Source organism: Terrapene carolina, unplaced genomic scaffold (assembly GCF_002925995.2).
Source record: "Terrapene carolina triunguis isolate 2854851 unplaced genomic scaffold, T_m_triunguis-2.0 Scaffold192, whole genome shotgun sequence".
NCBI classification, from domain to species: domain Eukaryota; kingdom Metazoa; phylum Chordata; order Testudines; family Emydidae; genus Terrapene; species Terrapene triunguis.
In genome coordinates this window covers 15553520-15571197 of record NW_020664543.1, presented here as the reverse complement: position 1 = coordinate 15571197, position 17678 = coordinate 15553520, and the positions used below count along the sequence as shown (strand labels likewise).

The 17678-nt window shown below is 49.3% G+C and overlaps 2 protein-coding genes across 2 annotated transcripts in view; one reads left to right on the top strand and one right to left on the bottom strand.

Moving 5' to 3' along the window:
- EVPL (envoplakin) overlaps window positions 1-9562 on the top strand; it is a 56704-nt gene extending 47142 nt beyond the window's left edge. Inside the window, exons 18-22 of the mRNA XM_024206724.1 lie at window positions 1660-1810; window positions 2670-2753; window positions 2841-2951; window positions 4947-5039; window positions 5892-9562. Coding sequence (XP_024062492.1) covers window positions 1660-1810; window positions 2670-2753; window positions 2841-2951; window positions 4947-5039; window positions 5892-9344 — 3892 coding nt within the window. The 3' untranslated portion in view covers window positions 9345-9562. The remainder of the gene's footprint in view (window positions 1-1659; window positions 1811-2669; window positions 2754-2840; window positions 2952-4946; window positions 5040-5891) is intronic.
- Window positions 9563-13234: 3672 nt separating this feature from the next.
- CDK3 (cyclin dependent kinase 3) overlaps window positions 13235-17678 on the bottom strand; it is an 8902-nt gene continuing 4458 nt past the window's right edge. The window contains exons 4-7 of the mRNA XM_024206727.2: window positions 17264-17434; window positions 16550-16651; window positions 15063-15266; window positions 13235-13712 (exon numbers count right to left, since the gene is read on the bottom strand). Coding sequence (XP_024062495.1) covers window positions 13587-13712; window positions 15063-15266; window positions 16550-16651; window positions 17264-17434 — 603 coding nt within the window. The 3' untranslated portion in view covers window positions 13235-13586. The remainder of the gene's footprint in view (window positions 13713-15062; window positions 15267-16549; window positions 16652-17263; window positions 17435-17678) is intronic.

Genomic DNA, 17678 nt, shown 5'->3' with positions numbered 1-17678 from the left:
GGGAGAGCGCTGTTTGCTCCTGCCCGCCCCTCTCCCAGTTGCCACTTGCCCCTGTAGATGTGCAGGTAATTGCAGAGTTAACACAATCTGCCTCCTGACTTCAAAACTTCCTCTCTCCGTAATTCAGTCTGTCGTGTACTCCTTGTACACGGGAAGTTTGCAGGGCTGCTACTAACAGGTCAAGCTCCTTTCCCAGATATGGGCTGGTTACAGAGCTTCCCTTTTATAGAGCAGGGGTGGCCAAACTGTGGCTCATGAGCCACATGCGGCTCTTTTACCATTAAAGTGCGGCTTGCAAGCCCCCTCTATCCCCCCATTCTCCACCTACTAGACTGACGGGGGAGGGAGTGAGCTCGGGACCTCTGCCTTGCAGTGGGGTGGTGGAGTAGGAGCTTCTGTCCAGCAGGGAACAGGGGCTCAGGGCTCAGCCCTGCAGGGCACACCTGCTGGGGCTCAGGACTTCAGCAGGAGTGGGGCTGAAGCCCCAAGCTCAAGCTCCTGGCAGGCAGGGCCGGCTCCAGGTTTTTTGCCGCCCCAAGCAAAAAACAAACAAACAAAAAAAAAGGCGGAGTGCCACCGCCGAAGGGGAAAAAAAACAAAAAAAACCCCGGAGTGCCGCCCCTTGAAAACTGCCGCCCCAAGCACATGCTTGGAACGCTGGTGCCTAGAGCCAGCCCTGCTGGCAGGTGCGCTCCGGCTCTCAAACTTCTGAAGATTGTCGTATGCGGCTTGGAGGGCCAGTAAGTTTGGCCACCCCGATATATAGAGAGAGACACACAGATGTGTTCTCTATAAGAACATGAACTGCCCGGCCAGCGACAGCTGGTATATGCTCAGGTGAGGTATGCAGTGTCGTTAGCCATGTCGGTCCCAGGATATTAGAGAGACAAGGTGGTGAGGTAACATCTGTTATTGGGCCAACTTCTGTTGGTGAGAGAGATAAGCTTTCTAGCAACACAGATTAGGGCTGGGAAAAATACTCCCAGCATCACAGCAAAATGCAAGGTGGAACAGGGGTTAGTGGGTCAGAGATTGTTGTAATTAACCATAAATCCAGTGTCTCTGTTCAGCCATGATTTTTAGTGTCTGGCAGGATAATGAATTTAAGCTCCCACGCTCATTTTTTTTAAAGTGAAACCAGACAGTCACTATGCTCCCAAATGAACTCAAAGAAGAAAATGATAAAAGACAAAAGACCCTGTCACCTGTGGGTGAACAGCTTTTGCAAAGCAATCTCCCTCTATTGGTCCTCATTCTCCAAGGAAACCTGCACAACACTTACAATATGTGCTAAACAATCTGTTCCCCTTTGCATTTTGCTGTGAGGCTGGGCGTACCTTTCCCAGCCCTGAAGAAGAGCTCTGTGTGTCTTTCCCCAGTAAAATGTATTTCCTCCCCCCACCCCCTTGCCTCTCAGGTAAGGTATGTTACATATGTCGCCACCTAGGGTTGAACATAATACAGTTTAGCATTCATTACACACTCTACTAGAGAGAACTGTGCTCCTCCCAGCCAAGCCTTCCTGCTTACTGGCCTACTATAACCACCCCTTTAATTACCCTGGTTTTCACCTGGTGACATTCCCAGTGTCCCTTTAGTAATTTGCACATGAGAACCCTCTTTCCCCTTAAACCTCCCCCTGCTCCCCCACCTATCCAGGGAGAAGACCCTCCGGAACACCAACCTCACCTACCAGCAGTTCCAAAACTCCAACGAGAACATGATGTTCTGGATGAACAACCTGCCCAAGCACCAGGTCAAGACCACGGATGGGCTGAGCCAGATCAATTACAAGCTGCAGGCACAGAAGGTGAGCCTCCTGCCAGGCCTCGGGGGGGGGGACGGACACACAGACGTGGGGAGGGGAAAGAAGTGTCCCTGGTTTCACCTGGAACCTACGTGGAGTGGTAACTGCCGCTCTGCTTCTCTTTCCCTGCTTCACCTGTGGCAGTGAAGTGACTAGCGCAGAAAAAGCAGGACCTTGCCTGATGCAGAGGGCAGCTTGCAACAAGTGGAGAGCAGGATAGAGAATGCAGGGGGGCCAGATCCTGCATCTACGAGCATGCTGCTGCATGGACTTCAAAGCCCAGGTGGCCCTCATGGAGCATCTCCTGCCAGCTGCCCCCTCCCATTCATACCGGGAATTGGCTGCTAATCTCTATAGCTGCCAACATCCTCGACTGACACAGTACTATGCTGGGGAGAGAGATGGCCTCTCAAACGAGACCCTCTGAGCAAACACCAAGAGCTGATAGGCGGTCGCCCCTCCATGACGTACCTGAGCTCTATCAGTCAAGGGGAAAAGAGACCAGGTGGCTCCACGATTCTGCTCTCTTATCCAGGCACACAAGGCCAGAGCTCAGTCACCTCCATTATTTGACATAACTACCCCCATCCCCATAGCTTAGAGCCCTACAGATTCCATTGCTGAGAGATGGGTCAGCTTGTGCCATTAACCAGACAGAAATGCCAGACTGCAGCTGTGTCATGCTCTCTTTGCCAAGAGCATTTCCCCATTCCCTCGGTGGAGTCTTTGTTCCCTTCTGATGGGAACCCCTGGAGAAGCGGCTTCTTTCCCTCCCTGACTGCCTTCTGTTTGATAGCATCCTGTCCTTACTGAGAGCTTTGTTGAGATGCAAGTACTCAGGTCCTGTCTCCTTCTCCTGCAGAGGCTGGTGGAGGAAATCCAGGGCAAGGAGGCTGAGAAGAACGCAGTGGTCAAACTATCCCAGACTGTGCAGTCTGCTCTCAACGTACGTTTGGGTTTTGCCATGTGGTTCTGCCATCTAGTCTTGCCCAGCAGAGACCCAATCTGACTTCTTTGTCTTCACTTGTAATAGGACTATGAGCTTCAGGCAGGCAAATACTGCTCTTCTCTGGACCCCACCCTGAGTGCTTCCGCTGCCAAAAGACTGCGTGTCACCCCACTGCAAGAGAGCATCCAGGCCCAGGTGAGACCTTGAGACAAAGGCCTGGTGTTAGGAGGTGCAGTTTCATTGACCTCCATGTGGTTTCACCTGCTTACACCTTGTCTGAAATCAACCTTGGGGAGGTATTGATTGTTCCCCCAATTTCCCACCCTCCCTTTCTGACTGCAGCCAATGATAGGGTTGCCAGGTATCCGGTTTTCTACCGGAACGCCCTGTCAAAAAGGGACCCTGGCGGCTCCGGTCAGCACCATTGACCGGGCTGTTAAAAGTCTAGTTGGCGGTGCAGCAGGGCTAAAGGCAGGCTCCGTGCCTGCCGGGCTCCGCACGGCTCCCAGAAGCAGCGGCATGTCCCCCCTCCGGCTCCTACGCAGGCAGCCAGGAGGCTCTGCACGCTGCCCCTGCCCCAAGCGCCGGTTCCACAGCTCCCATTGGCCGGGAACCGCAGCCAACGGGAGCTGCGGGGGTGGCGCCTGCGGACGGGGCAGCACACACAGCCACCTGGCCACACCTCCGTGTAGGAGTCGGAAGGAGGACATGCCGCTGCTTCCGGGAGCCGCCTGATGTAAGCGCCACCCAGAGCCTGCACCCCTGATCCGCTCCCACACCCCAACTCCCTGTCCCAGTCCTGATTCCCCCTCGGTCCCAGCCCGGAGCACCCTCCTGCATCCCAAACCCCTCATCCCCAGTCCCATCCTGGAGCCCTCACCCCCTCCGTGCCCCAATCCACTGCCCCAGCCCTGATCCCACTCCCATACTCCAAACCCCTCATTTCTGGCCCCATTCCGGAGTCCACACTCCAAGCCAGAGCCCTCACCCCCTCTCAAACCCCAACCCCTTGAGCCAGCCTGGTGAAAATGAGCAAGTGAGGGTGGGGAGAGCGAGCGACAGAGGGAGAGGGATGGAGTGAGTGGGGGTGGGGCCTCGGAGGAGAGGCAGGGCAGGGGGCGGGGCAAGGGTGTTCAGTTTTGTGTGAGTAGAAAGTTGGCAACCCTACAGTGATTGTCCTACTCCTGAAGCATAAGCAGTGCTGCTGGTCTGTCTGATTCTAATAGCACTGGACAAAGCAGTATATGAAATATCAGAATAGAGATAATTACTTTGCCTTGGTATTGCTGATGGTGTCTTCCTTACCATACGGTCAATGAAGCTACATGTTAAAAGGACAGAGGTGTTGGGTTGCATGGGCCATTTGCTGCTGCTAGAATAGCTGATGCTCTCCTGTGAACACTTTTTTTTTCCTGGCTTGCACCAGTGCAGCGTTTATGTAGTTTACACTTCCACAACGTCAAGAAGAACTACAAATCAGAACTATTTAGCCCTCTTTCTAGGGCTTGGCAAATGATTTGGCAAGTGAATCCAAACCAAATTCATGTAGATGGTTCTGGTTCCACACAGAAAAATCTCAACCTCTTCTTTTGAGTGGGCTCAGAGCAGCTCCTCAGACCATCCACCCAGCCCTAGAGCAGCCTCTGAATGAAAAGTAACTGTTCACTTTTGGGGGTTCTGAATATTGCTGCTGAGGGCTGCGTTTGTCTTCCAGTTCCAAGCTTTTGGCTTGAGCATGGCCAGGCTGCTATTTATGGGTTCAGCTGGTGCTTGCGTGTTTATAAGCCTGGCACCAGCCAAGAACGTTACTTGGGCCCACTGTGACCAGTAAGTGTTACTGCTTTGTAGCTGGCCATATGGGAGAGTATCATGTAGGACTTGGACTGTGAGACAGAGTCGGGACTCCCGTGTTCTATTCCCAGTTCTGCCACTGACTTGTTGCATGCCCCAGGGCTAGTCTCTTAACCACCCCATGCCTCAGTTTCAGCTATAAAATCAGGGGAGGTGATAACATCACAGAGGTATCGTATAGGTCAGTTAAAGGTTGTAAAGTGCTTTGAGAGCCTCGCGTTACAACTACTGCACAGAGGATGCGTAGGGCTGGAGGGTAAAGATGCGGGAGGAATACAGTATGTCTAACAAGCCAAGTCACAGGCGACTTCCCAAATCATTCTTGCTGTTTCTGTTTAGGAGAATGATGTGACAAAACTCTACACGGAGACAGCAGCAGAAAACAAGCAGCAGCTCAGCCGGCTGGAGTTTGCCAAGAAGGTGGTAGAGAAGGTATCTGCAAACTGTTCTAACCTTTTCTCTAGCGAACATGCCCTACCTGCAAGGTGGGAAAGAAGTTATTTATCAGTGTGGTGCAGCAGAATTGTTCAGGGTCCTGCCTCAAGCTGAGATCTCACCAGATATCAAAGTCAAGCAGGGTTTGGATGTGGATGGAAACCTTGTGGGGGACTGCGGGGGGACGGACGACTGGGACTCATTGTGCTAGAGGCAGTAGTCCTTATGAACCAGTAGATGGCAGTGTTCCCACCGAGTCGGCAGGGAACTCTGCCTCAGCATGGCATGTGGGGCATTGCACTGCTGACCAAAGACGCCATCTTTCCAGTGAAATATAAAACCGAGGCCCTGCCCATGTGTGGCCACTGAGTGTATTAACAAATGTTTGTTTTCAATGGGAAAAAAGGGATCCAGAATTAAGATTAACTAGTGTTCACAGCTCTGTCTAACCAATGCTTAGATACTAGGAATTTCAGAGAGAGAACCACCCAACAGCCTGTATCCGCATGGTAGGAATTTAGCATTTCCTCTTGCTGGACAACCCTAAAGATACAAATACCCTAAAGATCATACTAGTTTATAACTCCAATATTGCTCGATTTACTTGGGAGAACAGTACCCCAACCACATCCATTTTTGCCGATTGTGTTTAATCAAAGGCTAAGTGATTCTTGTCAGTTAGAAAGTACCTAGAGTTCTATGCCAGTTTTGTCTGCTATCACCTATTCCTGTTCTCCAACTGGCCAGCATTGTAAGACTTGAGGATTCAGGGAAAGGGCCACTGATGCCATGCTCTGAGTGACATTAACTCCTTGTCTTTCTAAAGAACTTCTTGCTTTCTCCTTGCAGAAGGAAGTAAAAGAGGAGATGCAGGCAGAACATGAGCAAATGCAAAAGTCAGAAAATCTGGCTCAGTCAACAAGAGAATCAAAGGCACTGAAACTGCAGCTGGAGGAGGAAAGGAGCAAAGTGGCCAAGGTTCAGCAGGAGCTGGAAGAACACAGAAACAGGCTTCTGCTGCTGAAGACTCAAAGGCCCATTGAAAGAGTGGAAGAAAAGGAGGTGGTCGAATACTACCGAGACCCAAAACTGGAGAGCGACTTGGCTAAGATGACGCATCAGATTAAGGATGAGAGCAGAAAAAGGGACAGCCTGCAGGCGGATATTGAAATGATGAACAAGAAGCTTATCCAGATGGAGAAAGAGAGGAAGGTGGTTGAGGCCCAGCTGCTTACCAAAGAGGTCACTAAAATCGAGAGGGATCCAAACCTGGATAACCAAGCGGCTAGCCTCCGTGCGGAAATCAAGCGTCTCAGAGAACAGAGCTCCACTGCTTCCCCTGAACTTGAACGGCTCAGGAAAGAGGTGTACGTTCTGGAGCAGAAGCAGCCCAACATCCGAGAGAAAGTGGTAGTGAAAGAGTTGATCAAGCTGGAAAAGGACCCGGAGATGCTGAAGGCCGTCAGGACGTTGCAGATGCAAATTGACAAAGAAACCTTCAACAGGAAATCTGTGGAGGACATGACAATCAAACTGAACAGTAGGATCGAGGAGCTGGAAAGGCTGATTGAAGTAGCAGAACCCAAAATCATTGTCAAGGAGGTGAGGAAGGTGGTACAGGACCCAGAACTGCTGAAAGAGTCTTCCAAGCTTAGAACTCTCATTGAAGAAGAGAGGAACAAGAACCTGATGTTAACAGGAGAGCTGGCAGAGCTGCAAAGCAAATACATCATTGCAGAGAGGCAAAAACCTAAGGTAGAGGTTAAAGAAAGAGTCAATGAGATTTTTGTGGTAGATCCAGAGACAGAGAAGGAAATCACTCGCCTGAAGAAGGAGCTCCAAGAAGTTACTAGTAAAAGGACAAAGATTGACAAGGAGGTGGAAGAGGCCTTGTCTGAGCTGAACATCCTCAGGTCTCAGAAACCAACTGTGGAGTATAAGGAGGTGATCCAGGAAGTGGTGAAACTTGAGAAGAGCCCAGAGATTCTTAGAGAAATCGACAGGCTGAAGGAACAGCTCAACGAGTTGGTGAACACAAACGGCAGGTCCCAGGAGCAGCTCATCCGGCTGCAGGGCGAAAGGGATGAATGGAAAAGGGAAAGGTCCAAGGTTGAAACCAAGCTGGTCAACAAGGAAGTTGTCCGATACGAGAATGACCCACTCTTGGAAAAAGAAGCTGATCGCCTCCGCCAAGAGGTGCGCAATGTGTCTCAAAAAAGGAGAGCAGCCGAGGACACCATCTATGACCTGCAGAACAAGTACATGCTGCTGGAGAGGAGGAAGCCCGAAGAAAAGGTGGTGGTCCAGGAGGTGATTCTCACCCAAAAGGATCCAAAGCTCAGGGATGAGCACAACAGGCTGAGCCGGAGTTTGGACGAGGAAGTGAGCAACAGGCGTCGCGTAGAACGGGAGGTACAGCAGCTTCGGTCTGTGGTGGAAGAGAAAGAGAAGCTGCTTAACTTCCAGGAAGATCGAAACAAGAGGCTTGCTTTGGAAAAGGAGCTGCGTCAAATAACCATGAGAATAAAGGAAATCGAGGAAAGCCCCACACCGGTGCAAGAGAAGATCATCATGGAAGAAGTGGTCAAGTTAGAGAAGGATCCGGTGCTCGAGCAGGCTGCTAGTGGACTGCGTCAGGAGCTGGACAATGAAAAGATGCAGGTTCTGAACCTGCAGAGGGAGTGCAAGAACCTGCAGGTCCAGACTGACATTCTGCAGAAAACAAAATCGCAGGAGAAGACCATCTACAAGGAGGTTATCAGAGTGGAGAAAGACAAAGTTCTAGAAAATGAACGTGCACGGATTTGGGAGCTGCTGAGCAGAGAGAGAACTGCCCGGCAAAATGCAGAAGAGGACATACGACGACTCAAGGAGAAAATAGAGAGAGCCGAAGGCATGAAAAGGACCTGGTCCCGTGAGGAGGCTGATCTCCAGAAAGCACAAAACCTGGCAATCCAAGAGAAAGCCAACCTGGAGAGTGAGCTCAGGGAACTGGAAAGGCAGAAGCAGCAGAAAGTACTCGTCCTCCGAGAGGAGTCCAAGCTCCTCAGCCAAAAGACAGAGAATGACAGGCAAAAAAAGATGCAGCGTGAGCAAGAACTTTCCCTCCTGGAGGCAGCTATCCTAAGGGAGAAGGACCAGATCTACGAAAAAGAGAGGTCCATCCGGGGACTCCAGTCTGGGGTCAACCGGGAAGAAATGAACCACGAGACCGAGATGAGAGAGACTAATCTCTCCACTAAGATCTCCATTTTGGACCCAGAGACGGGGAAGGATATGTCTCCTTATGAGGCCTACAAAAGAGGAATCATAGACAGAAACCAATACATCCAGCTGCAAGAACTAGAGTGCGACTGGGAGGAAATCACTACCTTGGGCCCCAACGGGGATGTTTCTGTCCTGCTCGACAGGAAGAGTGGGAAACAATACTCCATCGAAGATGCCCTGAGGTTTAGGAAGATTACGAAAGAAGAGTACCAGCTGTACAGGGATGGCAAGATCCCAATCTCGGAGTTTGCTCTGCTGGTTGCAGGGGAATCCAAGCCTCCCTCCTCTTTGTCCATTGGCTCCATCATCTCCAAGTCTCCACTTCCGTCTCCGACGATGCAGCAGCAGACCCAGAGCTTCTTTCCTCCGAGCTTGCAGAAAAGCTTCTGCGATGACAGCTTCCCCATTGCCGGAGTGTTCGACACCGCCACCGACACCAAGTGCAACATAAGAACTGCTGTCACCAAGAAGATGGTGGATCCCATGACCGCTCAAAAGCTGTTGGAGGCCCAGGCTGCAACAGGGGGGATCGTAGACCTCATCACGCGGGATCGGTATTCTGTCCACAAAGCCATAGACAGAAGGCTGATCGACAACACCTATATGCAGAGGCTGCTGAACGCCCAGAAAGCTTTCACAGGTGTAGAGGACCCAGTGACCAAGAGGAGGCTGTCTGTCGGGGAGGCAGTTCAGAAAGGATGGATGACCAAGGACAGTGCCTTCCCCTACCTACAGGTCCAACACCTGACTGGGGGGCTCATTGATCCCAAGAAAACCGGTCGCATCCCAGTGTTGGAAGCAGCCCAGACAGGCATGATTAGCGACGACCTGGCTAGGATGCTCCAGGATGAGCCCAACTACGAGAAGGATCTTGTTGACCCAGTCACCAAGGAAAAGATGAATTACAAGGAAGCCATGACTCGTTGCCGGAAAGATCCTCTGAGCGGCCTGCTGCTGCTCCCAGCCACCTCCGAGGGATTTCAGTCTCCTCGCCCTGAGCGCTATTCTCCCATGGTGTCACGATTCAGGCACTAAGACGCGCTCCATGTCCCCTCCAATTCCACCATGATCTTAAGCCACGGTGGTACTCTCAGATGAACAGACTGCCTAGCAGGTCTGTCTGCGTACTATTCTAGCGAGCTAATCTGGCTTCCCCATAACTGGGGCAACAGAGGAAGACAAGGCATTCATCGGGGTGAAAGGGTTCTAGCACGGGCGTCTGTGCCTGGTTCGGACAGTAAAGGGGATTTTGATTCAACAAATATGCTTGTGGTAGTTTAAACTGTGTGACTTCCTGTCACCTTGAAGTGGGGGGAGGGTGTCAAGGGGCTAATGTGCTCCCAAGTTTGTTCATTCTTATGCATGCAATAAAACTAGAAGGTGTCTCTCCGCTGCTGTGTTATCTTTGAAAATGGAGGATGTCCCCACTCACCCTTCAGTGTAGGTCTAAACATGCCCTGTCTTAAGCACCAGGGCCCAGATCCTCAAAGGTATGTGGGCATCCAACTCCCCTGGGCATTTAGGTGCCTAATACCTTTTGAGGAGCTGGCCCTATATACCTTAGCACTATAGACCCAGCGTAACGTTTCCAGACGTGGCTACGGGAATTAGACACGGAGGAGTGAACGTCAATGGGACTTGGGCCAAGTGCCTTTTTACAATGCTCAGCCCCGGCTGAAATGAAAGGATCACGTCTTCTGCATTTCATGATTCAGAACCAAATCAAAGTGCTTGTATCCGGCCCTAATGGGTGCGGGAGACTGCCAGGTTTTCTAGGAGATGGCAATACGGCCAGGGGATTGATCGTTCTTAGCTAAGCTCCTTCTCTTCCTCCCCCACCACTCATGCACAGCCTCTCCCTGGGGACTGTATTGTATCTAGTTCTTACAAAAATAATTTGAAACAATCAACTAATTTCCACCAATGGGAACTGCAGATCATTCTGCCTTTTCCAAAGGCCAAGCAACAGCTGGATGGGAGGAAAAGTGGCCTAGCATGCAGAACGAGGGTCTGGAAGCCAGGTGAAGCGCTGCTGATTGGCCAACAGCATTCTATTAATGCATGTTTTAAACTTCTCTAATCATCTGTGGGTTGGAATCAGATGCTTGTCAGGTTTTACTAATGATTTCCTGTGATGGTTGCCTGGGTCTTTTGAACAGGGGGCAGACAGACATTCAGCTCATGAACTAAGGCAGTTTATTGGTACACCAAAGAAAACAAGACGTACACTAGAATCTCAATGTTACTAGCCTTACATGCTTTCAGTCCGGTTCCTGGTCTAGTGCCTGTCAGCGCTAGCTCCCACAAGCTCCTGTTCTAACCTGCAGCAGCTAACTGGCTTTTATAGCCCTGCAGATTCCCAGCAGGCTTGAAGCCAGCCAATCACAGAGTAGCTCGCTCTCTAAAGCTGCCTCAGGTAGCCGCCTCCTGTCTTCCAGCAGCTGTATAACAACTCTAGGGTATTTCTCCAGGGTTTGCAACTCATGAAGCTATGGTTCTCCTCTGCAGACAGTGTAACGGTACTGCAACCTTTGAGCTTTCCTAGACAGGTGAGTCAACCTTCCTTTCAGTTAATCATCTGTCGGAAAGGGCTAAAAAAACTGCAACACCATTCACCCCTATGCTGCTCCCTTTCCCAGCTCACTAAGGGGACATGGTACTGCTCTAAAAATGTTAAATAATTGCTCCTCAGTGCTGATGAAAGTTTGGGGAACACAGTGTAATTAAATGTTTGAGAGTTTTGTAACTTAAGTGCATACTTAATTGCTCTGTATAACTTTCCCTCTGACTTACTGTCAGAGTAATAGGATGGGAAAAATGGTTTAGAGGCAGGAAGCTGATCAGTCTCTGGTGTACTATGTTCACCTTGCAGTCCCCTTAGAAGGACTAGGTACAAATCGCGCTACTGACTTCCGTGCACTTTCCTGACCAAAGATGCTCAGAATCGGCAATGAACAGTTCATGCACCACACCTCATGGTCCTAGTCACAAGGTATTGTCTCTCCTCCAGGATTGGATGAGAACACAGGTACTACTCCCCATGTACTACTTAAAAACAAACCCAGCATTGTCCAATCAAATTGATTTAAAAATTGGAATAAATAGCTGCAAAGAGTTCTTTTGGCACGATTCATCTATATCTAGGAAATACTTTGCCTCTCCAAGTACTTAGCACTTAGAATATAAAATGTCACTAAAATACAACCTTGCACCAACAATTTTTGCAACCGTCTTAGCTGCTGCTTTCCTAGGAGAACGGCATTGAGGACGGGGCACTGGAACAATTTGTATAGTGGGGGTGCTGAGAGCCATTGAACCAAACTGTAAACTCTGGATATGATGGAAACCACTTCAAGCCAGGGCGTGCTAGTTCCAATCCCTATGAATGAGAATTTAGCAGTGTTCATTCCTTAGGAATGAGAAAATCTGAAAGTAACCCTTGACTGTGACCTGCCTAACTCTCCTAAGGCAGCTGTTCCATGAGGTCTTTTGACAATGCGTTGTTTTATTTGCAGTGTTGTAGCGATGTTGGTCCCAGGACATTAGAGAGACAAAGTGGGTGAGGCAATATCTTTTATTGCACCAACTTCTGTTAGGCCAATAAAAGATATTACCTCACCTACCTGGTCTCTCTGGGATTTTTAAAATCCAATGATAGGAATGAGAGGGTTTAGATATCCCTGCTAGCCTCCAAATCTGCACTGTAAGTACAAGATGGATTGGTACGGGGAAAGAAAAGACCAATGGTTTAGTGTGACATGGCTACATGACCGCAGTTACCTTCAACAGCTGAAGAAAGACAATATAGCCCCCCCCAGAGTAATGCTGAAAGAGGTGTAGGGATATCGGTTATGAATCAGAGAGATATTGCAAAAGAGAGTACAAAATTGTACCCAAATGGAATGATGAGCTGCTGGTTCAGTGTTCCACTGCTACTTGACCACAGTTACCTTCAACAGCTGGAGAAAGAGGATATAGATCCCCATAGAGTAATGCTGTTTAATTCATTTATCAGAGTCTCTACAGCCCCCTTTTTAAGGCAGGTGGGAAAACAAAATATGGAACAAAGTAACTCACCTGTCTTCAGAGTATTTCAGAAAATAAAACAAACTCATACCAGCTTTTGTTTAAAAGAAACTCAGTTTCTCCCTGTAGCAGCAATATCTTTGTTCTCTGCCCATTATTCCACAAAACACTATCTGACGCCTCAGCATCTGACAGTTCTGACCTGAAGAAAGAATGAAGAAGATGACAAAGGGAAAAGAGAAGGTCTGTAATAAAGAAATGGACCAGCTGGATAGGCCGGTGCTGTGGACACAGGTCGAGGTTTTGGCATACATGAGAGATTGTCAGATTCCATCACTACCCGGGTCCAGGGGGTGGCTAAACAATTGAGCAGCCTATAACATAAACAACCAAGACTTAGGAACAAATTCTATGTATTTTCTTTACTGGAGGAGAGAAGTCCTACAACTGCATCAAAAACTGGTGCTAAATCACTCAAAAGCTAAACAGTAAAATATTGTCAAAGCCAACCCAAGTGACTGAACATTTTTCGTTTGGACAACAAAAGGGCGTGTTCTCCCGAACTGTGTGACTTCACACGTTGCCATAGCGGGAGCCTTTGGCTTCTCTTTCGCGCACGCTGAAGATCATTCTTAAGATATTTTCACTTGCTGTTTAACTAGGAATTAAAATTCTTAAACAGTTGAACACAAAGTCTTATACTAACAGCCCCTCTTCTTTTTAATAGCAATAAACAGCGACGCTCCTGGCTGTATGCAGTAGACTCTCCCCGCTGCTTTAGGTCAAGCACTGCCTGATGCTGGGAGGGAAGCTGACAGCCCATTGCAAAGAGATTTATCTGAACCACAGCCAGGACTGGGTGCTGAAAGGACAGACAAGCTACACTGCACCAGCCATCACTTTCGCTACACTCCCAGCCAAGGATTCTGAAGTTGCCCTCCAGTGTGAGAATTTAGTGTCCCCTAGTCAGTATTATAGGCTGATGGATGGTGCCATCAGGCCTGTCCCTATCACATGTAACAACTACCTCAAGAAGGCTCTAACGGCCCTAACAGATACCCCCAGCAATGGGCTGAGAGCATCCAAACAACTCTGTCTAAATGAGAACTAACACTTCCCTCCAAGTTCCTTTGTATTATGGAGGCATTTCAACCCCAGCCAGCCTCCCTGCTCAGCCACCGGAGAGGGTAAATGCACTGATGCACAGAGCTCAGCATCATGAATACAGGCGGCCAGAGGCACTGGGTCCTTTCAGCTGCAGTGTTTCTGCAGCATGTGCTGGTCTTTGGGGTCACGGGGGCTTTGCCAGAAGAAGTACTGGTGGTTGAGGGCTGCCTTAGCTGAAATGCGCCTGTCGGGGTCATACAGTAACAATTGCTGCAAAAGAAAACCAAGAGGATTTGGGTTTTTGTTTTTATTTTTAAAGCAGGATGTGTAATTGAACCAAATGCAAAAGCTTTCAAATAGCTCAAGCCGGTGCCCCTTCCCCTCTGCTAGACTCTGGCCTCCAAAGAGAACCAATTATTATATGGTGCCTTTATCTGACAGCCCAAGAGGGCTTTACTGACTTTAATCAGGTGTGGCAATATCCAAGTTGAGTAGCTAGAGATTGATATCCCCATTTTCCAGATGTGGAAACTGAGGTCCAGAGATGTGATTCACCTAAGGACATAGAGTAGCAGGGCTTGGTACAGAACCCAGACCTGCTAGTCCCCAGGGTGGTGGCCAACCACCAAGCCACATGGTTTCCCAAATATTTAGAAAAAGGAGGGCACCCCAAAAAGTCCTCTATGGGCTGCGGTCATAGACCTTGCCTGAGTTGGATCAGAGCCGGCACCTTGTGCCCTGAGCATGTGCAGGGTAGGAGTCTGTTCCAGACAAGCACGCTGGCCACGCTGCTGCAGTTTTACTTCATAGTACACAACTCCTTCACCCCGATAAATCACTGCCCAATAACCCATCAGCTTGGATCAAAAAATCCCAGGCAAAGGAACACTGTAAATGGTGAAATCCCTTCGACCAGCCTATGTTTCCTAGAGGGTTCTACTAAGTGTAGTTTTAAACAGCTGTTCCATGACTGCAGGATTTTCTTACTCTATTTACTAAGGGGAAAAAACACTACAGCATGAATGTGTATTGAGATTTATCAATATACACCCATCCTGCACCACAGCTACTATGTAGCACTTCGCAACCTACGTTACTAGCTCTGATGCTGAATGGGGCTGGGAATCTGTTGTTAAGAACAACATTCCAGGTGCAGTTGTCACACATACAGCTCAAGTTTGTACGTTTTTCAGCGTGGAAGACATTGGAGGGACGTTAGAAGAGAAAAACAGCAATCACCCCACTACTCCGGCCCTCTGAATCTTTTTAGGTGCTCAGATACCACAGAGCTCCATGTGCTACAGGAACCTGAATAGAAAAGATTCATAGCGTTTACGGCCAAAAGAGACTGTTACAATCATAGTGTAACCGCCTACATAGCACAGTATTTTACCCAGAGAATTTCCTCCAGCGATTTGTACATGGAGCCCAGTAGAACTAATCCCTACTCCCATGCGGGAACCTTTGTGTCCAACGGGTCCAAAATACAAGAGCACAGTTCAGGGGTGAGGCAAAACACACACACCACTTGACCTGCAATTTGTCATTTCAGCTGAACATGTGCTCCCCTTTGCCCTATTGGCAAGAGCTGAACCCCCCCAACACCTGTTCAGAACTCACCGCCAGTAAGTCTCGCCCATCCCGATCCAAGTTTGGAACGATCTCCTTCATCTCTCTTCTCGCCCACCTGGGAAAGTTTCCTTTATAGTCGGGAAGCTGGGTCACCCCCGGCCATGCTGCCTCGGTGGGCGTGCCCAGGGTGCGGAAAATCCGGAAGAGCTGGTCAATTTCAGAATCCCCCGGAAACAGGGCTTTTCTTGTCACCTGGGAACAACCAAAGCACCAGATCCAGGCCATTAAGTTTCCTTCACGTTATTCCCTAATAAGAATAACGTTCATCTCCGATATAGGGCAACCCTTCCATGGCAAAGTAACGCTAGGGAAGTGTTTAGTGACTCTCCTCTTCATTCCACCACCCCCACCCCGGGCTCTGTTCCTCTCTCTGATATATGTACAAACACCTGCTCCCCTTCTCCGCTCCCCTTGCAGATTTTGTCCAGCTGCACAAGCTCCCTCCCCATTGATGGCTCTGATCCCTGAGGGCATCCTCTGCTTCTGCCCCTCTAATGTGGCAGCAGGCCCTAGTGGTGGCAGCTAGGTCCGTCTTCTCCTTGTTTCAAGCTGCTTTTAAAGGAATCCAGACTTTTTGGCGTGTGAGGTGACATGCCAGCTCTCTGCAGACCACAGTGTGAGAACCTCAGGCGCAGGTGGACATGAGTTCTGTAACGCAGTCTTCTTCTGCACCCAGCTCTTAGCAGCAGCTAGCCAAGCACTGAGGTTAAAATAGGGTGGCCATATTTCCCCAAAGGGAAAACGGGTCACTGCAAAGGGCCGGCCTGAGGCCCTCCTCTCGCCCCCATGCATGGGGCTGGCCTGAGCGCCCCCTGCCACCAGCCCAGGGCCAGCCTGAGCCCACCTGCGTGGAGCCAACCCAAAGCCCCCCTCTAGCCCAGGTACAGGGCCAGCCCAAGATCCCCTGCTGCCCACCCACAGGGGGCTGGCTCAGTCCAAGCTGCTCCCCCGAGCCCGCCCTCCCACGCAGGGCTTGCGTTGCTGCTCTCCCCCTGCATGTTCCTCTGCACCCCGCTAGGGGTCGCACCCCACTTTTTTGGCAAAACTAGGCATTTGTCCCCTTTGTTCTTAGCAAGAGCAAAGGGGACAAATGCCCAGTTTTGCCAAAAATATTGGGACGGCCAGGACAGGGCTTAAAAAAGGGACTCTTGTGACCATACGTCCCATTTTGGCCAGCCCAGGTTAATTTCCCCCTGATGCAGAGGGCCATTTTTGGAAGATTTAAGCATGCATATAGAGAGAAACAGGCTGTAAGTGGTGGCTAGTTGTTGTGCTGGGCCCTGCCTGCGGGGAGTGAATTTTACTCTGAATGCACAATTAAGAAGCTGCCAACTTCCTAGCTGCCTGTTCCGTGGTGTATTCCCAGTGCCATCCAGGACCATGGTAAGAAATGGATAAGCGTGAGCCTGAATAGCATGAATGTCATGTTAAAAAGAAGGGACCATTTGCTTAGAAAATAGTTAAACCTATTCTACCATTTCTGCAAAGATACAGCCAATGCTCCAGACATCCACTGCAGTCGAGTAGTATTTACATCCCAGCAAGATTTCGGGGGCCCGGTACCATAAGGTTACCACCTACAAGAAACCAAAACAAAAGCATTAGTGCAGGGGTAGACAATTTTTTGTCAAGGTCCAGACTAGAGAAGAAAATTAAAAAAAAACCCAATGATAAGTAAATAAAATTTCGGGGTCTGTTCAAAAGCATCTAGTGGTCCAGACTTGGCCCACGGTCCACCTATTGACTACCCCTTCTTTAGTTTAGTTTCCCTTGGCAGGTACACACAGTTCTCTGCTCTTAGCAAGGGACAGTTCCTGCTGTGTCCAGCTTGGAAAGATTCTTTATGTACAACATCCATCTATGCCCCCTCCAACCACACAGGAAGTGGCATCTAATCAACAGTGCAGGCCACTGTAGTGCCCGATACACAGATTTTACAGTGATGGGCATATTAGAAATTCATAGATTACATTATTTTTCATAAAAACGAGGAGTTCTTGTAACACTTTAGAGACTAACCCACAAGGACTCCTTGTTGTTTTTGTTGATACAGACTAACACGGCTACCCCTCTGAAACCATTATTTTTCATAGGAGTCAAATAATTCAGATGAGATAAACCAGAGAGCGAGATTGGCACTAAGATACCCAGGTGAAGGCACCTTAGATCAGATGGGACACAGCCATTACCTCGTGAGTGTAAGTGCGCAGTGGAACCCCGAAGGCTCTAGCCAGACCAAAATCTGCCAGTTTGATGGCTCCCACTTCGTTGATAAGCAAATTCTGAGGCTTTAAGTCTCTATGAATGACTCTGTGCGAATGACAGAAGTTCACACCCTGCAGCAGCTGGAACAGATAGCTCTAAAAGGAGAGATTTCAGACATCCATACAATGAGACAATGTGGAAAACTGGGCTGGTTTAAATGACAACCTTTGAAATACGGTAGATCTTCATTAAGGAAGTGTCCAACATCTGTATGGAAAATATTTCACGGTTGCAATACAACTTCAAAAAAGAACTAGATAAGTTCATGGAGGATAGGTCCATCAATGGCTATTAGCCAGGATGGGCAGGGATGGTGTCCCTAGCCTCTGTTTGCCAGAA